The 19,887-nt window shown below is 50.8% G+C and overlaps 4 protein-coding genes across 4 annotated transcripts; 3 read left to right on the top strand and 1 right to left on the bottom strand.

The window, feature by feature from the left end:
• Nucleotides 1-446: 446 nt before the first annotated feature.
• tom1 (E3 ubiquitin-protein ligase TOM1) lies at nucleotides 447-12,765 on the top strand (the record flags this gene model as incomplete). Its single annotated transcript, XM_073727993.1, has 5 exons — nucleotides 447-494; nucleotides 569-4,469; nucleotides 4,527-8,294; nucleotides 8,347-12,615; nucleotides 12,671-12,765. 5 exons carry the CDS (start codon nucleotides 447-449, stop codon nucleotides 12,763-12,765), a joined length of 12,081 nt encoding a protein of 4,026 aa, XP_073587774.1.
• A 424-nt stretch (nucleotides 12,766-13,189) lies between these two features.
• BDW74DRAFT_76783 (ribose-phosphate diphosphokinase) lies at nucleotides 13,190-14,758 on the top strand. The gene is made up of 4 exons (XM_073733667.1): nucleotides 13,190-13,438; nucleotides 13,503-13,594; nucleotides 13,684-14,056; nucleotides 14,123-14,758. The coding sequence occupies exons 1-4, from the start codon at nucleotides 13,368-13,370 to the stop codon at nucleotides 14,547-14,549; spliced, it is 963 nt and encodes a 320-aa protein (XP_073587773.1). The 5' UTR covers nucleotides 13,190-13,367; the 3' UTR covers nucleotides 14,550-14,758.
• A 503-nt stretch (nucleotides 14,759-15,261) lies between these two features.
• BDW74DRAFT_145866 (40S ribosomal protein eS6) lies at nucleotides 15,262-16,892 on the bottom strand. The gene is made up of 5 exons (XM_073723246.1): nucleotides 16,716-16,892; nucleotides 16,510-16,582; nucleotides 16,335-16,355; nucleotides 15,852-16,269; nucleotides 15,262-15,792 (listed from the first exon to the last, which is right to left on the bottom strand). The coding sequence occupies exons 1-5, from the start codon at nucleotides 16,818-16,820 to the stop codon at nucleotides 15,696-15,698; spliced, it is 714 nt and encodes a 237-aa protein (XP_073587772.1). The 5' UTR covers nucleotides 16,821-16,892; the 3' UTR covers nucleotides 15,262-15,695.
• A 637-nt stretch (nucleotides 16,893-17,529) lies between these two features.
• On the top strand, nucleotides 17,530-19,124 carry BDW74DRAFT_76749 (uncharacterized protein). The gene is made up of 3 exons (XM_073733666.1): nucleotides 17,530-18,020; nucleotides 18,087-18,820; nucleotides 18,884-19,124. The coding sequence occupies exons 1-3, from the start codon at nucleotides 17,772-17,774 to the stop codon at nucleotides 18,966-18,968; spliced, it is 1,068 nt and encodes a 355-aa protein (XP_073587771.1). The 5' UTR covers nucleotides 17,530-17,771; the 3' UTR covers nucleotides 18,969-19,124.
• The last annotated feature ends 763 nt before the right edge of the window (nucleotides 19,125-19,887 follow it).

The following is a 19,887-nucleotide window of genomic DNA, read 5'->3' as shown; positions in this document are numbered from 1 at the left end:
ACCGCAATTCTTCCTAGGGACCACCTTACCTTCTTCCCGCCCTAGCGCTGTTCCAGGGTCGACGACTGCACCGTCTTCCTTGCTGTTCTGCCAGCGGACTAACTAGTAACCAACTTAGACAGACATATTCACTCCGATCAACTCATCTTGCCATCTCTCAGAGCACCCAGTCACTACCGGGTCGAGCTCACATCCTCCTTCACTACTTCACTTTAGGGACGGTCATCTAAGCGAGGCGAACCAGCCTCTCCCGTTTTCCTCACCAACTTGCTTCCGTCAAGGAAAGTCTCCGAAAGACGAAGAAAAAAACGTCATCCCTAAAAGACGCTCGCCCACCTCATCTCAACACCGCAATTTTCACGGATCTCAACCATCCTCTCTAGGAGGCGCTCTCCTGGACCTTTGAAGCCTCCTAATGATTGTCTGATTGTCAAACACTAGTCAGCATGGGGAGAATCAAGAAGGTTGCGGCACAGAAGCACGAGGCTACTTTGGTAAGTCTAATCTCCAGGCACTTGTTGCGTTGCTTCTTTTTACAAGATGGTTAATCTGAAACTCTTTCCTCCAGTCTCCCTACCTTTCGGAATTTGTAGCTCGTGCGATCACAGTTCCCGTTCCAGAGCTGCCGTCCCACCTCCGCACATTTGCCCGAGTCTGGCCGTTTCCCAGGGGTGACCTGTATCACTGGATCAATGTCTTGAATCGCTTTGACGAAATTCTGGCCTCAGTCATTGATAGGTACAGTCTCAGCAATAGCCCTCAAACAACGCCCTTTAGCCGACAATACCTTGCGCATTGTTATACTAGTGAAGAGCCTAAGCTAGACCCAAGGGACGCTGAGACCAAGCTTGCGGCTTTAGAGTACAGTGCAGAGGGAGATAGAGAGCTTCTGGAAGCCATACTTGACTTCTCGAGGCTACTATTGGAGAAATGTGGCAACCGCAGCTTGTACAATAGCAGTGAACGCTTGGGCGAGTTACTCAACACCACTTCGCTGAGCCTTTTACAGTCCACACTCCGCTTGTCGCTCTCTTTGGCACAAAGGTACCACTCCCGGCATCGGGGCGGCTCTCACCTCCAACACAGTTTGTTGGCAACTCATTACAACATCGACCTCGAGAAACTGCAAAAAATCGCGACGCCTTTCTCTCGACCTGCTCTTACCGGACGACTAGGACTTTCCCCACCGGGTACCAAGGGCAAGGAAAAAGCGCTTCAGACCCAACACAATGCCAATGACTTAACGTCCCTCACGCGGGAGAACGATATCTGGGATGATTGGGGCCATGTGCATCTCCTTTATTACCCGTCGGGAACCGTCGAACAAGCGACTGCAAACGCAGAAAACGGACCGAGTGGCTCTCACGCGCACGTTCCTACGACCCCCACGCCTTTGCGCCGGAGTCATACTACCGGCTCTACTCCGCGGATTAGCCGCATCTCTTCGATTGAGGACTCTCCGGCATCAGTTGTCAACACACCCGCTGGCAAACCCGAAGAAAACATGCCTGGTGGAAAAACGCTGGATATCCCGAACTCGATAGTTACCTCGGCATCAGCCGAAGAGCTTTTTTCAATACACTCCAAAGAGTTGCCGGACGATTCAAAATACGAACTACTGAATAAGATCCGCACTGCGAAGGGGCTAGCCAGCTCTCAGTCAACAAGAGAACAGATACTCGCCATAAGAATCCTCGCAATTACGAATCTAGCGTACATCTATCCAGAGCCGCTCTTTCAACAAAAAATTCTCCAATTCGATATGGAGCATCCAAAACGTCTTCAGCTCGCCTATCAACTGGGAGAGTTGGTTCATCTTGGGGCTAGTGGGGATCTCCCTGTATCCCGGACTGTACAAACATTGTCCATCCAGGCTCTTGATGCGCTGGCAAAACACAAAGCGCGAGCAATTGACGTCTGTGCTGCGCTTAGCGTCAATGTGAATCACGGCGTTCTTATGTTTTTGACCCGAAAAGCTGTCAATGAACTGAGTGCGGAGGGTGATGAAAGTGATGGTAGTGGCCAAGACGAATGGCGGGATGCTCTACTCGCTTTACTGCGTACTCTTCCAAGCTCAAGCACTAGGACCCCAGAGACCCTTGTAGCTGCTGGATTGATCCCTATGTTTGTGGATGTCCTCAATCTTCGCACGGATAAAGCTCGCCGTGTGTATTCCCGTGTTATGGAATTTCTCGACAGTTTTGTGATTGCGGTCCGGGATGCCTTTGGGATACTCACCAACGCCAAGGGATTTGATGCGCTTTCAGACTTGATTGACTATGAAGCTAAATCGTCTTTCGAGAATGTATCTCGGGGAGCGGGAATACCAGACCAGTATAAGACATCGTCAATCGATTACCAGATCCCGTATTTTCAACAGCAAACTCTACGCTGGCTGTTTCGGTTCGTCAACCACATAATGCAACATAGTGGCGGTGGATTTGATCGAGTCCTCCGGAATCTGATTGATTCCCCACAGCTGCTTACTTCTTTGCGGCTTGTCATTGAAAATGCACCTATATTTGGCTCACATGTGTGGAGTAACGCCGTCAACATTCTCAGCAGCTTCATCCATAACGAGCCAACTAGCTACCAAGTCATTGCGGAGGCTGGGTTGAGCAAGAGTTTTCTAGAGGCCATTACGCTCTCAAACGTCAGCGCTCCAGAAACCTCATCGGGTGAGGGCGAGTCCGCAGAGCCGTCTACGGCCGAAACGCAGGTCGTGTCTACGGCGTCATCGAGTTTGCCCACTGGTCTCTCGGACGAGCACAAGCAGAAACCCCGGGATTACGTTGTCGCGAGAACAAAAGATGCTCGCCTAGCTCCTGGCATTATGCCCGCTACTGAAGCTCTCTTGTGTATTCCTTCAGCGTTCGGCGCCATCTGTCTGAACGGCTCAGGGCTGGAACTCTTCCAATCATCGCATGCCCTGGAAAGCTATTTTGAGATTTTCGAGAATCCCACGCATGTGAAAACCCTCATTAAGGACGATACAAACCTGGTTCGCTCGCTTGGAAGTACTTTCGATGAGCTAGTTCGTCATCACCCGCGCTTGAAATCATCAATAATGACGGCAATTATGGTGATGGTTGCCCGTGTTGGATTTCTGTGTAAAACCAAGGCTTGGTCACATGGTATGGGCGCGAAGTTGTGGAAAGAGGACTCACAAGGGAAGCCCACAATTTCAGGGGAACCTTGGCAGTTACTGAAAGCAATTGGTCTTGATGGAACTGTGCATGAAGGCTCTGATGATATGCAGGTTTACGGTGTTCCCACCATAAATTCAGATGCAACTCTTCCAAACGGAGGCAAGCTAAGCATTGGGAATTTGAGCGAGCTTCTGCCGTCATTGGACGCCCAAGTTGAGCCCAAGGATGAGGACACGGATGGACTGACGACAACTGACTATCTCTTCGCCATGTTGCGGTTTTTGGGGGCGTTCTTCGAAAACCAGTCCAACTGCACCTATTTCATTGAATCCGGAGGCGTGGAATTCATTTTGGATCTTGCGACGTTGCAGAGTCTTCCCTTCGATTTCCATAATTCCGAAGCAAACCAGGAACTCACAGTGCTGGTCCATATGCTCGTTGAAACCAAGCCCCATCTAGTTGTACCGTCGCTTATCTGCCGCGCCGAACGGATTGTCGACATGCTGAGCGATTTTTGGCACTCATCGGAAGAGCAAGGATTCTTCTCCTCGTTGGTCCAACCAGAAAAGGAAGATCACGGAAAAGCACCGAGCTCGGGTGTCGAATCGTCTAAGACTTCAAGGGATAATGGAACTTTCTTCGCGAAGCATATGGCATCTGCGCTTATACTTGTCGACCTCCTTCGCGAAGCATTTTCTTTGCCTCTTTATCAATCCAGACCCAGTCAGCAGACCTCGGTTTTTGCTCAAGTCAACCTAGCCGACCGTTATAGTTCTCTGGTCAGGAAACTTGGCAGCTTACATGCGGCTTGCGTGTGGGAGGAGATCCTGCTTGAGAAGAATATTCCGGACACTTGGGACCAAGCAACAAGAGTCCAGGCACCCCAGTCTGATAGGCCTGCAGAAAACACAGGGCGCTTGGAACGAAGTATCTCCGACTTCTTGACAAATGGGCCTCGTCAAGATGTGCCAACCGGTAGCAACTCTCCTAACCCGCAGACCCCCCAGCCGCCTAGTGACATCCCGCCGAAACCTACCGAAGCCGGTGTAGCATTCAAGAATGTGCAGGTGCTTCGGTATCTGCTAAGCTCGCTACCCTCTTCGATTACCGGAATCTTCCGTAACCTAGGACTTGGCCTGATTGGAAAGAGGCGAATCGAGGCGTATCAGAAGCAGAATGCCTCTACAGTGGCCGAGGTTATCGCAGGGGCCGTGCTTGAACAGCTGCAATTCAAGCCTGCTAATTCAAGTGGGAATCAAAAGCTCAGATTCGCATACCTCATTGTCATCCTGTCCTCGTTTTCTCATCTGTTATTCGAATGTAAGTTTCAGATCCCCGCCATGTGTTCATTATTCCCATTTTGACTAATCTTTATAGCTGTACCGGACCGTCATCACTCTTATTACCTTACGCTTGTCCTGTTTGCATTCAAGAAGAGCAACGGACTGGAGGTTCTGAAAGATGTCTGTGATCTGTTCGTGCGTGAAGTCAAGGCTCTTACGCCAGCCGAGTCTGTCCCTGATTCTGAAATCGATGTGTCTGCAAGGCTGACGTCCGCCTATGGCGGCATCAAAATAATCCTAAGTTTTTTTGCCGAGCTAGCTTCTGGCAAGAGCATTATGGAATCAACCCAAACACAGGCCATGACAAGTGAACGAGATCGTGGCCGGCCTGATTATTTCCATGCCGGTCAATTTCTGGTTGACCTTCGGATGGAAATCCTACCTATGGCGCGCGATTTGTGGAACTCAGATTTTGCAACTCAGTCTACAAGCTCCGTTGTCAAATGCCTCGTTGATATCTTGCGTTCGTCTCTGGACGGCGAATATGAAACAGGTGCAGCCCGGCGATCTGACTCCCAACCGATGCTAGCGGATGTGCAACGGAAACGATTCCCCATTCAAAAGGATCGTGTAAATACTTTACAGAACAAGGGTTTCGACAACCAGCTAGTCCAAGAAGCTCTCTTCCGTTGCAACAACTCTCTCCCAGCCGCCGAGGAGTATTGCAGAGCCAGGGGGTACCTCCGAGCGTCCGAACTTATACCACCAGAAGCCAATGAGCTCGAACCAGCCCGCTCTGCTGCTGAAGGGCTCGAGGATTCAACTGGCGGTGACGCGGCGCCTTTTGATGGTACATTCTTTGATCAATCACTCTCCATGCTTCTTGCCCAGGCGCATGGGCGCTCAGAGGACGGCCATCGGGACACGAACCCGGAAGATTTCACAAGAGCTTTGACGCAGATGCTGAACACAGCGTCTGGAGATGACACTCGTGATAATAGTTCAGCCAGCAATCAGCCAGAGCCCAGTAATGCTCGCGCGAGCAATCCGGCTGAACCATCGGAACAGCGCGTTGATCAGCAGCCCACAAAGCGACGCGAGTTAGCTACTGTTGAGGATTTGGATGCTGAAAGGGAAAAGGTCCGGTCAAATCTTATTGAGCGATGCCTGGACGTTCTAAACGAACACCACGATGTCTCCTTTGAGTTGTCAGATCTGATCGGCTCTGCTATCAAGAAGCATCGGGATCCGGAAAGCTTTAGAAGAGAGGTTGGAGAACTTCTGGTTCAATCGTTGGTATCATTGCAGATGGAGGACTTCCAAGCTGCGGGCAAAAAAGTCGCTGCTTATGCTCATCTTCTAGCATTGGTGGTTCAGGACAAGGAAATGTACAGCGCTACGTTAGGCGAGCTCAAGGAGTGTTTCACAACGTTCCTTCAATTCATTGCGGTCCCTTCGGACAAAACCCCGCACGAATCATTTCCGTGGGTGGGACACGTATTGCTCGTTCTCGAGAAGCTTTTATCTGATGACGCCCAACCGCCTCAAATTAACTGGACCTTACCTGATAACGCTGATCCTAGTTCGATGGAAGATGGACCGGCCCAGTTGCAGGAGCCTCTCATATCCCAGGATGAGAAAATGCAATTGTTCGAGGTTTTGATTGAAGTGCTTCCCAGGGTTGGAAAAGATGACACTCTTGCTCTGTCGATCTGTCGAATCCTGGTGATCCTCACAAGAATTCGCGATATTGCCGTTCGACTCGGCGAAAAGCGGAATCTACAGCGCCTGTTTGTCATGGTCAAGCAGCTTTCCAGCTCCACAAATGAGAAGCTTCAAGGCGCCTTCATGCTGATTTTGAGACATATCATCGAAGACGAAGACACCATCCGGCAAATCATGCAGAGTGAGATTGTCGCCAATTTTGAGTCAAAATCACATTCCCGGCCAGTCGATACCACAGGCTACGTCAGACAGATGTACCATTTAGTGCTCAGATCCCCGGAAATATTCGTTGAAGTTTCAAACGAGAAGCTCAAGCTTCTGCGTTACGATAGCCGGCAACGTCCCCAGCACCTCACGTTGAAGTCTGATAAAAAGACTGGCGCAGACGCGAAATCTAGCCAAAGCACTGGTGACAAAAAGTCTGACAAAGCTCAAGACGACAAAGAGAAGGGGAAGGCCAACGAGCTGAAAACGCCCGTCGTGGAGAAGCCGGACGGAGTCATCCACTACCTCCTTTCTGAACTCTTGTCTTATAAGGATGTCGATGACAAGGAGCCACCAGCGGACAATTCAGAGAGTCCCGCTCTTGAGCGATCGGAAACTCCGACTCAGACTGATGTTGAAATGTCGACTGACGAGCCTGCTCCTTCCGTCACGAGCACCGAAGCCCAAGGCCCCCGGAATTCAAAGAAATCAGAAAAACCCGCATTCCAAGCAGATGATCATCCAATCTACATCTATCGATGCTTCTTGCTTCAGTGCTTGACAGAGCTGCTCTCGTCATACAATCAAACCAAGGTCGAATTCATCAATTTCTCGCGCAAAGCGGACCCTCTGGTGACCACACCCTCCAAGCCCCGCTCCGGAATTTTGAACTATCTCCTCAATGCGCTCGTGCCCGTTGGCACCATGGATCATGATGAATCTGTTGCCTTTAAGAAGCGCAGCAACACCTCGGCTTGGACGATGCGTGTCCTGGTCGCATTGTGTACTAGAACAGGAGAGTATGGGGGTCATGGGAGGCGCCGCAACGATCAGAGCTCTAATGAAGAGGATGAACCTGACCTGGCTTTCGTACGAAGGTTTGTTTTAGAACACGCTTTGAAAGCTTACAAAGAAGCGAATGCATCCAACGAGCCTCTGGATGCCAAATACTCTCGCTTGATGTCTCTTGCGGACCTTTTCGACAAGATGCTTAGCGGCTATGCGTTCGTCTCGGGAGACACTGCCTTCCCTTCGTCCACAAGGCAACTTGCTAAAACTATGTTCGAGAAACATTTTATTCCCGCTCTCACAGCATCCGTTGCTGAAATTGATCTGAACTTCCCCTCCTCCAAGCGAGTTATCAAGTACATCTTACGTCCCCTGAACAAGCTTACGCAGACTGCTGTGATCTTGAGTGAGACGTCGGACATTTCGAACATGGCAGGATCAGAGGATGACGAAATATCTTCCGCTACTTCTGTATCCGACGATGATATGGACGACGAGCGTGAAGAGACTCCCGATCTGTTCCGGCACTCTACCCTGGGTATGTTGGAACCTCGCCACGACGAAGAAGCAACCAGTTCCGAGGAATCAGAAGAAGAAGACGATGAGATGTACGATGATGAATATCCTGACGAAATGGACTACGAAGAGGACATGGCGGAAGATGATGGGGAAGTGGTTAGCGATGAAGAAGATGAAATTGAAGGTGTAGGTCCCATTGAAGGTCTCCCCGGCGATCACGGCATGGATATCGAAGTTGTAATCGATGACGAGGACGACGATGACGATGACGAGGATGATGAAGATGACGATGACGAGGATGATGATCATTCTGACATGGACGATGATGAAATCCTCGCAGGAGAGATCACAGGCGACAGAGACAATGAGAGCCTTGATGAAGGCGACGAGGACGAATGGGAAAGTGAAGAAATGTCGGAGGACGATGACGAAGCTGATATCATGAACCAGCTGGAAGACGAACTAGCAGATATTAGACACACCGACCGAAATCATGATGGAAGCCGGCTTGATGACATCTTCCGTGCTCTAAATGAGGCCGCCGGCGGTGTTGAAGATCTCCAAGCGGACAGCCTGGGAGATCTTCATGATGACATTGTTGATGACGAGCTGAACGAAGACGACGGTTCGTTATTCCCTTATATCAAGTTCACGTCCACTACTAACATACACTTCAGAAGACGAAGAAATCGACGAGTTGGAAGAAGAGCTTGATGACGCTGATGAAGATCAAGGCTCCTACCATGGCTTTGATGATGACGATGACCTTGTTGATCCTTGGGGATGGGACGGCGACGAGCCGCCACTGCCCCGTGGTCATCATCACCACCGTTTCCGTGGTGGCTCTAACCCAGCTTGGGCTGCGGTTACTGGCATGTTGCCAAGTCGTCATGGCATCGTTCCAATTCCATCGTACCGTTTGCCACGGACCCAGGTCCCGCCACGTGGAAACGACGATGGAACAAACCCTCTGCTGATCCGAACCGATCGTGACGCTTCTGGACAACGCCGTGTGGTCAATAACGAGGCTTCTACAGACTGGGTGCAGGGCATGGGGCCAGTATCAACAGGGCGCCTGCAACCTATGGACAGTCCGGTTACCTTCATGAATGCCATCATGCAGGCCATTGGTCAAGGCGGCCCAGGTCTTGGAGTCTTCCATCGCCATGATGGCATTCACGTTCATGTTGATAGAAACGCCATCTTGCCGAATCGCATTCAGGATATCTTCGGGCTGGGCAGACCTCAGGCCCCTCCGGCACGGTCTCGAGACGATCCTTCTCAGGCAGTCAGTTTTGCTTTGGCAACGACTCGAAGCCGCTGGCAGGAAGAAGCCCGTATTTTATTTAGTAGCACATATGTTGAAAAAACCCAACGTGTTGTTAACTCACTGTTGAAGATTCTCGTGCCTCCTGCCATTAAGGAACAGGAAGAGGCTAAGCGGCAGGAGGAGGAACGAAGGCGCATCATACAGGAAGAGGAAGAGAAAGAGCGAAAGCGAAAAGAAGAAGAGGAGAAGGAACGGAAACAGAAAGAGGACGAGGAAAATGCTCGCCAGCAAGAGGAACGGGAAAGAGAGGAAGCAGAACGCCAGGCGTCAGATGTTGCCCCCGCTTCAGAACCCATGGATGATGTGCAGCAAACCGATGCTACCGCCGAGGTTAGCAGCACCGCGCCGCAAGCCCAAGCTGAAGTAGGTCCGGCGGAATCTCCTCGGCGTGTGTGGACAACAGTACGGGGCAGCCGTGTTGAAATCAGCAATCTTGAAATCGACCAAGAATATCTCGATGCTCTTCCCGAGGAACTGCGGGAAGAAGTGATAGTGCAGCAACTAGCCGAACAGCGCTCTCAAGCTGCGGCAGCCGGTGAGGAGCCCAGTGAAATCAACACCGAATTCCTTGAAGCACTGCCTCCTGAGATCCGTGATGAGCTCCTCCAACAAGAAGCCGCTGACCGTCGTCGTCGGGAGCGCGAAAATGCTCGTAGGCAAGGAGGGACAGCAGGCCCTGCCGCTGTCCCAGTTCACGCCGAAGAGATGGACCCGGCCAGTTTCCTCGCTACGCTTGATCCGACGTTACGTTCCGCTGTCCTTGCTGAACAGCCTGAAGAGTTACTCGCGACCCTCGGCCCTGAATTTGTTACAGAAGCCCGTGCTCTTTCAGGAGGAAGGTCGAGACTCACGCAGTTCGGCGATATTCCGCGAATTGATCATCGCCAGAGAACAGAACAAGCTGATGATCAAGAGCCCAAGAAACAGCAACGTCGCCAGATTGTACAGATGTTGGATAAACCTGGGGTCGCCACACTGCTTCGCTTGATGTTTATGCCTCTCCAGGGCAACGCTCGTCACCAGCTGAACGATATCCTCCACAATGTTTGTGAAAACCGTCAGAATCGGATTGAAGTGATTAGCCTTCTTCTGTCGGTACTACAAGATGGAAGCATCGATGTCTCTGCAATCGAACGCAGTTTCGCCCAACTGTCTCTACGAGCGAAGACTCCTTCTGTTCAAAAAACCCCACAGTCTGTCAAACGAAGCCTAGGCTTCCAGTCGTCAAACGTCAGTAACGACGTAACTCCGATTATGGTGGTGCAGCAGTGTCTTGGAGCACTTTCGTTCTTATCTCAATACAACCCTCATATTGCCTGGTTCTTCTTGACTGAGCACGACCCGGCTTCTGCTCTCAAGCTGAAGGCTTTCCGCAAGGGCAAGGGTAAAGAGAACAAAGCCAACAAGTTTGCACTCAACGCCCTGCTTTCGCTGCTAAATCGAAAGTTGATACTTGAGAGCCCTAATTGCATGGAGCAACTCTCGAGCTTATTGGCAAGCATCACCCAGCCCCTCACTCTACTCCTTCGCCGCGAAAAAGAAAAACAAGCGGAGGAAGAGAAGGAGAAGCAGCCAGAGCAAGGCAACGGCAAGCAACCACCAGAGCCTCAGCAGCCAGCGGAAACCAGCGAGACAACAGCAGCTGTTGGCTCTACGGTGGATACAAATATGACCGATGCCCCCTCGGATACCCAAGGCGGAGAATTGCAGGGTGGCGTGACATCAGCAGAAGCTCAAGGTGAAACTGCAACGGACGTCAAGACGGAAGCCACCAAGACCGAAGACGAAAAACACAAGAGAAGAACCATCGAGCCCCCAATCATTCCCGAGTCGAATCTGAAGTTAGTCGTTCATGTTCTTGCGGCTCGCGAATGCAATGGCAAGATCTTCCGAGACGCTCTTTCGACCATCAATAACCTTTCAGCTGTCCCTGGTGCTCGAGACACCATTGGCAATGAGCTTGTCAGCCAGGCCCAGAATCTGAGCACCACGATCTTAACTGACCTGGATGAACTGATAAACCATGTTCACGAAGCCAAGAACGGCACAGATATGCAAGGCCTGGCACTTGCGAAATTCTCTCCCGCCAGCTCTGATCAGGTTAAGCTACTTCGTGTCTTGACAGCCCTCGATTATTTGTTTGATCCTAGCCGCGCCGACAAGTCTAAAGCGAATGACACTGAAAGCTCAGCAACAGATGTTCTACAGACATTATACGAATGCTCAACATTTGGACCCCTTTGGACGAGGCTCAGTGAGTGCTTGACGCTTATCCGACAGAAGGAGAACATGATGAACGTCGCAACAATTCTTCTGCCCCTAGTCGAAGCTTTGATGGTTGTTTGCAAGAATACCACACTCAAGGATACTTCCCTTGCCCGCAACAGCCGAGAGCTCTCTGTCACAAGCAGCTCGGGTGACACAGGGTTGAGTATGGAGAGCTTATTCTTCAAATTCACGGAAGAACACCGCAAGATCCTAAACGAATTGGTCCGACATAACCCACGCTTAATGAGTGGCACTTTCTCTCTTTTGGTCAAGAACCCCAAGGTGCTAGAGTTCGACAACAAGCGCAACTACTTCACTCGCAGAGTGCACTCACGCGGAAACGAACCTCGCCACCCTCACCCGCCGCTTCAACTGGGTGTGCGGAGAGATCAGGTTTTCCTGGACTCCTTCCGGGCCCTGTACTTCAAATCGGCCGATGAGCTCAAACATGGCAAACTCAATGTGCGATTCCACGGAGAAGAGGGTGTTGATGCTGGTGGTGTGACTAGAGAATGGTTCCAAGTTCTCGCCCGCGGCATGTTCAACCCAGATTACGCGCTCTTCATCCCTGTTGCTGCCGACAGGACCACCTTCCACCCCAACCGCCTCAGTGGCGTGAATCCTGAGCATTTGATGTTCTTCAAGTTCATTGGGCGGATCATTGGCAAGGCTTTATACGAGGGGCGTGTACTGGATTGCCATTTCAGCCGTGCAGTCTACAAGTGCATCCTCAGCCGCAACGTGTCAATCAAAGACATGGAGACTCTCGATCTGGATTATTATAAGTCTCTTCTTTGGATGCTCGAGAATGACATCACAGACATCATTACTGAGACCTTCGCTGTGGAGACAGATGACTTTGGAGAGAAGCAGACCATTGATCTGATTGAACACGGGCGAAACATTCCCGTGACGCAAGAGAACAAGGAAGAGTACGTCCAAAAGGTGGTTGATTATCGTCTGGTTGCGTCCGTTCGAGAACAACTGGACAACTTCCTCAAAGGCTTCCACGATATCATTCCCCCTGAGTTGATTTCCATCTTCAACGAACAGGAGCTGGAGCTGCTCATTTCCGGTCTTCCCGAAATTGATGTGGACGACTGGAAGGCAAACACTGAATATCACAACTATTCAGCATCGTCTCCTCAGATTCAGTGGTTCTGGCGCGCTGTTCGCTCATTTGATAAGGAAGAACGGGCGAAGTTGCTACAGTTCGTCACTGGTACTAGCAAAGTACCTCTCAACGGCTTCAAGGAGCTGGAGGGCATGAATGGTGTGAGCCGCTTCAACATCCACCGTGACTACGGCAACAAGGATCGTCTGCCAAGCTCCCATACGTGCTTCAACCGTAAGTTTTACCTCTTTGTCTTCGTTGCAGTACATCGGCTAATCATTTTATACAGAGCTTGATCTCCCCGAATATGATAGCTACGAGACTCTACGGCAGCGTTTGTACATCGCAATGACCACCGGTAGTGAATATTTCGGGTTCGCATAAGTCGGTGGCCATTTGTTATTATCCTCGCGGGTCGTTTCATTTTTCTCCTTGTAATGCCCAAGCATTTCATGGCGTTTTGGCACTTGTGCCTTTCTTTTTCTTGTTTTTTTCTCATGTATTTATGTACCCAATTCGCTTATTGGCTAGAGCAGGAGTACCTGAAATGCTCCGAAGGAATCAGTCGAAGTGCAGATCGACTGACCAGGATATGAGCTAGGAACCCTGCCTATATCATGTAATTCAGCAGAAACATTTTCTGGAATCAAAAGCGCCGTCTTCTATTGTAGTACAATGGCATTGCATGCGCGCAGCCATCCTTTCCCTCTGTCGTCATTTTGTAGACACCTTGGTGCCTTAAGGGTGGGGTCGTCACGAGCGTCTCAGCGTGCAGCAAAAAAAAGTCGGGTGCCGACAGCGGGGAAATCTTTGAGGTCCATCCATCTCTCCGCTTGCTCGACTTTGCGTGGCTATATCCAGATCTTTCTAGCCGATTTAGCATCTACCAATCCGCACAGCTTCCCCGGCTTCTCGTCTACTGGGCGCGTCTTTCAGCTTTCCTCCCTTCCAACTCTCCGCTCATCACCTCCTCAGTCACACCCATAATGGCGACGAACTCTATCAAGCTTTTGACTGGCAACAGTCACCCAGAGCTGGCCAATCTGGTCGCAGACAGGTGTGTTTGAGATCCCTCCATATTTTACGACCAGCGTTGACTAAATGCATCAATTGCTCGGCAGGCTCGGCATCGAATTGACCAAGATCATGGTCCTACAATACTCGAACCAGGAAACGAGCGTAACGATTGGAGAGAGTGTCCGAGATGAGGACGGTACGAGCCCCTTACCGGCTCTCCCCTTGTTCTGAGGCTTTTTTTGGGGCAATTGAAAGTTGACTGGCGTCCTTGTCCGTCGGTTATAGTATTCATCCTGCAATCCACCCGGCCGAACGATATCAACGACGGATTGATGGAGTTGCTTATTATGATCAATGCCTGCAAGACTGCTTCCGCACGACGCATCACCGCCGTGATCCCGAACTTCCCCTACGCCCGCCAGGACAAGAAAGACAAGAGCCGTGCACCGATTACAGCTAAGCTCATGGCGAACATGCTGCAAACAGCGGGCTGCAACCACGTCATCACCATGGACCTTCACGCCAGTCAGATCCAGGGCTTCTTCAACGTTCCCGTCGACAACCTCTATGCTGAGCCCAGTATGCTCAAGTGGATCCGGGAGAACCTTGATGTTAGCAACTGTGTGATCGTGAGTCCCGATGCTGGTGGTGCTAAGCGGTAAGTGGATAACATGTTTCAGCTTTAAGCTTCCCCAAGGATAAGATATTGATTACTTGGCTCTAGGGCTACTGCTATTGCCGATCGATTGGACCTCCAGTTCGCCTTGATTCACAAGGAGCGCCCCCGTCCAAACGAAGTCTCCCGCATGGTCCTTGTAGGCAGCGTTAAGGACAAGGTTGCTATCATCGTTGACGATATGGCCGATACCTGTGGAACCCTCGTCAAGGCCGCCGACACAGTGATGCAGCATGGAGCAAAGGAAGTCAACGCCATTGTCGTGCACGGTATCCTTTCCGGCAAGGCCATCGACAATGTGAACAACAGCTGCCTGAAGCGTATCGTTGTGACCAACACCGTCCCTCACAAGGAGAAGAAGGAGGTTTGCGACAAGATCGAGACCATTGACATCAGCCCTACGCTTGCTGAGGCATGCCGCCGAACCCACAACGGCGAGTCCGTTAGCTTCCTGTTCTCCCACACGGTTGCCTAGGACTCTCGCCATTTTCGGATAATGCAAGATCTTTTGTGAGGATTCTGTGGGAGACTGTGGCATTACCTTTTTTTTGTTCTTTTGCTTTTGATATGATATGATACAACTGCGAATAATGAAGCATGAACCAGAAACAAGACTTTTAAGAGGATACTGTTTGATCAGGTCAAAAAGTTGACGGCGCCATTGTTATTCTCATTTCATTCTATTTCCAAATAGGTTACGAGCTTATGCATCTTTTGTATATACCTTTCATGCTGGGAGTTCTTGTTTTTGGATGGACTTGGTACATCTAGAAGGTGTTCCAATACGTGGGTATACAATGTCAGACGTACTCTTTGCTTTGGCATGTGTCTTTCGTGCCGCATAACTGCCCTTGAAGTGAGCATGGCAAGCGTTCTGAATTCTACTTTAAGATCACTGAAGCCATTGGCATGGTATCCTGTGGCGTCTATCCCCGTTCAGTAGGGCTTTGTTGGCTTGTGGTACTTCGAGCCAGCGAGCCCAACAAAAGACTAAATATAGGCACTGGTTCACTCTTTGACGTTTGTTCTGCTGACGTCCAGAAAGACTGAATGTAAATTCGACTTTCGCAAATGAGGGTGTCCTGGGTACCAAGGGCTGAATGATTTTGTGGCTTGCATTCATTCAACGCGGGGTGGCTGGGCCATTATAGTGGATAGCACAATACGATGGAATGTGGAACCAACAATAAATCATGAAAAGCGTTTTGATTTTTTTTAGTCCACAGTCCAGCATGAGGAAAAATAAAAAAGAAAAAAGATGAGATCCGTGAATAGATCGGCACAGCACGACTTGCTTCGTTCGCTCCCCTTCTTCTCTCCCCCGAGGTTCAAAGGCAGAACCACTCTTCCTCCCAAAAGAGGGTAACTGCTTCTCTAGCTCCAGTTCAGTTCAGTTGAATCCGACACGCTACCCTGATGGTTTCTCTTTTACAGGATGATGAAAAAAGGTGCAGATGCAGATACAGGTGGGGAAGAGGTAGGCATGACCGTCGATGTCTTGAGATTTCTTAATCCTTTTTGAACATTTCCTTTCCTTTCCCTAGCCATAACAGAGAGACGTACGTAACCCGACCATTAGAAACCCCTCGGAGAAAGAAAGAATAGAAACCAAAACACCCCTCTACTTCCTCATGGAAGACGCCCGTCGCTTGCGGAGCTCGTCCTTCTTGGCCTTCTCCTCATGGACGCGGTTGGCGAGGAGCTTGGCGTAGTCGTTACTGCATATTCATTAGTTCCATTGTCCGATGCCTGTGTCGATAGTTCCGGGGAGACTTACGCAGCCTCGCGAGCAGCCTCAGAGCGGCGGCGCTTGAGAGCAATCCTGTGACGCTTGCGCTGGAGACGCTGGGGAGTAACCAGACGCTGGATCTTGGGGGCCTTGGTGTAGTCCTTCTTGCCCTCCTTGGTGACGGTGCGGCGGATGACGAACTTGCGGACGTCGTCCTTCTTGTCAAGACCGAAGAAGCTGCGGATCTTGGTGGCGCGCTTGGGGCCGAGACGCTTGGGGACGACGGTGTCGGTGAGACCGGGGAGCTCACCCTCACCCTGCTTGACGATGCTAAGGGCGAGGACAGCAAGGTCGAGACCGGTAATGGCACCACGGACGGATTTGCGCTTGCGCTCACCCGTGCGGCGGGGGCGGTAGCAGCTGTGGCCGTCGGCGAGGAGGAGACGGGTACGGGTAGGGAGGAGAACTGTAGGGAACGTAAGTTTCTCGGTCTACGCGTGTAGTCGACTTGTTTTGCGATTCGTTACGTACCACCCTGCTTCATGGGGAAACCTGCAAAGCAAATCGTGTTAGCATTAATCCCATCTTCAACCCCGACAACAATTTCCCCGCATGACATGTGCAATAATCCGGCATCGCATCCATATTCCACATTCAAAGGCCGAGGTTGTTGCCAAAATCGAATTTCGAGAATGTCCAGTCGTACCTTGCTTGTCGTTACCACCAGTGATCTTGAAAAGGTAACCCTTGAATTCGTCACCGAGAGAGTCGCCGGGAATCTAATAACCAGAAATATGCCGCAATCAGCCACCAATTCTCATTTCATTTCATCGTGCGTGTTCATCTTATTTTGTGTTCTTCGCGGAGGACGGTTTTGTGCATTGCTTCGGGGATGGATTGGATTCGACTGACTTCGGTGCCCATGCGCTTCTCCATGAAAGGGCGAAGCTTGCGCTCATCGTCGATTTCGACGATCTTCTGCGACCCATTGGCCGGGTAGGAAATGTTGAGCTTCATCTTGACGGTGATGCGCGGTCAAGACGGAGGGCGCGGGATTGTCGACGGTCGAAGTGGTGCGTTCGGTCGTTCAAGCGAAAGACAAGTGTGGATTTTTGTGTCGATTTCCTTTTGGTGTAGCGAGAATTCGGTCTGTGGGTGGCTGACTCAGCGACTAGCCCAGGAGGGTTAGCGCTTCGGTAGGGCTCTTAGTCACTGGTATGACACCTGATCTTTCAGGCGCTCGGAAACCATAGCTTCAATCGGGCACTCATCTGACTGAAGTCGATCTTCGGGGAAATTTGTTCTAGTCGAGTTTTGTATGTTCTACGTTGCAGTAGAGCGTTGACTCCTTTGAATAGGCTGTCTGGACTTGCTGAGCAGAAGTTTTGACACAGCTTCCAGCTCTTGCACAGCGTACGTAGTCTAGGTGACGCAATCCACCAGAGTTCCTCCAGTCTCCGGTCTCCAGACGGAGAAAGTCCATGATAGTTACCGTTAGCCTTACAACTCTGACAGGACCTCTCCCCTTTTCCTCTCTCTTTTCTCTTCCTGCCCCTGAGACATGTATATATCCTCTTCTACCTGCTATCGTTAGAGTATTCTATCGCTCGCTTCTTTCTGATCGCTCTTTTCTTCCTCTCCCCCGCCTTCCTGCTTCTAATAAACTCCGCCCTCCAGTTCTCACGCGACACTGGATACCCACCCCGGGCCATCTCCGGCTCTCGACTTCCCAGCGTCCTTTCAACTTTTTCCCCCAAACCCGACTACCCGAAATCACCTGGCCTCAAAGTTCGGCTTTTACTCTGTCGCCTGATATCAGATTGGTGATTCAAGGTTCAAAATTGCAGGACAAAGAAGGCTCGCCGATCCCTGTTCCCCTACTTTCTAGGCGCCGAGGCTGGCTATCGCGGAATTCGGGATAGCCGTTTTTTCGTATACGGCTTTGTCTCTAGAAGGCGCGCCCGAAAAATGAGGCTTGCTAGCAAGTTTCATATCGTCTGCGCCTTTGCGGTGTTCAGCATCCTGCTGTCAGCCTTGTTCCTCGGTTCCCAGCATTTCTACTATCGCAAGGTCGACACGGGGGACCAGCCAACTGTGGAGTTCCAGGCACCGGCCTCACCTGACCGCAGGCTAGTTGTGTTTGGTGACACATGGAGTGATAACAATGCCAAAGAGATCCAGGGTGGGAAAGTCTGGACCGACTGGCTTTGCTCCTCTGTAAGTCATGACTCCAGCCGAGTAAATCGGAGCTACCGAGTCTTTGCTAATTGGACGACATTTTAGTTCTCGTGTCATCACGAGAACCTTGCGCAAACTGCTAAGTCTCTGAAGGGGACCTATATTGGATCTGTCGTTGATAACGAGGAGCTTGCGGGCACCTTTCTCAACTTGTACAAGTCCCCACTGTCTGACTTTAAGGCCCAGGTCAAACAATGGGTAGACACTGAGACAAAAGCCATTCAGCAGTTGGACGAGGCGGTGATCCATGATCGGCGCAATCGCACCATCGTGGTAGTATCTTTTGGTGTCTGGGACTTGTGGAACATGATAGAGAAAGACTACGAGACAGCCACCAAGTCTGTTGATCACATCGTTGAGGTCATCATGGGACAACTGGAAATACTGTCTCAGAACTGGGGTAGCGACGACCTCAAAATCATTCTGACACTGGTCCCTGATGTGACTTTCCTTCCCGCTTTCCGCCCGCACGGGGATCAGAATGTATCCACTTACAAAGAGACCGTCAAGCTTGTTTCTCACTGGAACAGCAAGCTACGAGGCGCAGCGGAACAATGGGGAAAGGGGACGATCTATCTTTTCGATACAGAGTCGTTCGTTACCGATCTTATTCGAGACCGCCAACTTTTCGCTGCGGGTGTTGAAGAATCCAATGGGCTTGGAAAGAACCAAGATCCCGGTTGGGAGAATGTTGAGGACTCCTGTGTGGAGAGCAGTCAGCAGTGGGTGGTGACATCAGAGAACAAGCGCTGCGACCATCCGGACAAGTACCTTTTCTGGTAAGGCTGAAGCATTATTAGCATCCTTTGTGTTTCGGAAAGCTGAACTAACTTTGGTGGTAGGAATGATATGCATCTTGGCCCTTCCGCACACCGATTGATGGGCACAGAAGTGTACCATGGAATTGAGAAGATGTGGCTCCGGTAGCCCAATATACGGATCGTTTAATGAAAGGCCAGTGTTTCTCAAATAGTACTTGATTTGATCGCGTATCGAAACCGGATCCATGGGAAGGGTACAGGCACGTTCCTGCAGAGAGCTAGGTAATGACAACGGCCGGTTCCCAAGACGACTCAGATGCGAGCGAACGGACAAGGACGGAGAGCTGCGTCTCCGGCCGGCTGACTGGCTTAGCCGCTCAGACGCCGGTTCCAATCACTACTACTACTACTACTAGTGGGTGGTAAGTCTTAAACCGATGTTCACCCCAAAAGTTGGAAGTAGACGCCAGAATGACGACTAGCGACAAGGGTAGACGGCAAGACGGGGGCTCGACAGGGTAGTATGCTTCCAGAAGCGAGCGAGAAACCCAAGGCCCCAGACGGAGAAGAGGGTCAAGTCAAAGGAAGACAGAAACGGGGTTGTTGTAACGCGATGATGAAAGTAGTAGTTGCCGGGAGATCGGAATGGGTGAAGGGCTGGTAGGAATGCAAGCTCCAACTTCCAGAACAGAATTACAAATCTTGAAGATCGCATCTGGCAAAGTCAACGCGAAGTCTAGCAAAAGCCGGGGCCTCCATGACTCTCTCCCTTGACGGGTGGGGTGGGATCTACCTGGAGTTCTTTGTTCTCTTATTCTTGCTTCTTTCTTTGTCTCTCGGAGATCTGTTGGCGATGGCGCGGGACGGTGGTTGGCGGAGGCATAATGGCAGCACGAGTGGTCGCTTGGAAAGGCGCTACTCGCAGTCACTGGCTGAACGTCGCACCAAAACCGAAGCTATTCTGTGCTGGTGTGCCGCCATTGGGTGGTGACCCCCTGCAGCGCCGCATGCGGGAAGAACAAAGAACTGCCCCCCAGTGAACAATAATCGCCCATCCTATCTAGCCTACTCCTACTATCCCACGA

Source organism: Aspergillus multicolor (assembly GCF_047715735.1).
Source record: "Aspergillus multicolor strain CBS 133.54 unplaced genomic scaffold BDW74scaffold_3, whole genome shotgun sequence".
NCBI classification, from domain to species: Eukaryota; Fungi; Ascomycota; class Eurotiomycetes; order Eurotiales; family Aspergillaceae; genus Aspergillus; species Aspergillus multicolor.
The sequence above is the reverse complement of the archived record's forward strand: the minus strand, read 5'-3'. Positions and strand labels throughout refer to the sequence as shown.

Excerpts from the sequence above, each read along its gene's own strand:
- BDW74DRAFT_76783 (XM_073733667.1), top strand. The coding sequence starts at position 13,368 with ATGGCGACGAACTCTATCAAGCTTTTGACTGGCAACAGTCACCCAGAG. Across the intron at positions 13,439-13,502 it reads GCCAATCTGGTCGCAGACAG|GCTCGGCATCGAATTGACCA; the intron begins GTGTGTTTGAGA and ends ATTGCTCGGCAG. Across the intron at positions 13,595-13,683 it reads GAGTGTCCGAGATGAGGACG|TATTCATCCTGCAATCCACC; the intron begins GTACGAGCCCCT and ends CGTCGGTTATAG.
- BDW74DRAFT_145866 (XM_073723246.1), bottom strand. The coding sequence starts at position 16,820 with ATGAAGCTCAACATTTCCTACCCGGCCAATGGGTCGCAGAAGATCGTC. Across the intron at positions 16,583-16,715 it reads AGAAGCGCATGGGCACCGAA|ATTCCCGGCGACTCTCTCGG; the intron begins GTCAGTCGAATC and ends TCTGGTTATTAG. Across the intron at positions 16,270-16,334 it reads TTTCCCCATGAAGCAGGGTG|TTCTCCTCCCTACCCGTACC; the intron begins GTACGTAACGAA and ends CGTTCCCTACAG.
- BDW74DRAFT_76749 (XM_073733666.1), top strand. The coding sequence starts at position 17,772 with ATGAGGCTTGCTAGCAAGTTTCATATCGTCTGCGCCTTTGCGGTGTTC. Across the intron at positions 18,021-18,086 it reads CCGACTGGCTTTGCTCCTCT|TTCTCGTGTCATCACGAGAA; the intron begins GTAAGTCATGAC and ends ACGACATTTTAG. Across the intron at positions 18,821-18,883 it reads CCGGACAAGTACCTTTTCTG|GAATGATATGCATCTTGGCC; the intron begins GTAAGGCTGAAG and ends CTTTGGTGGTAG.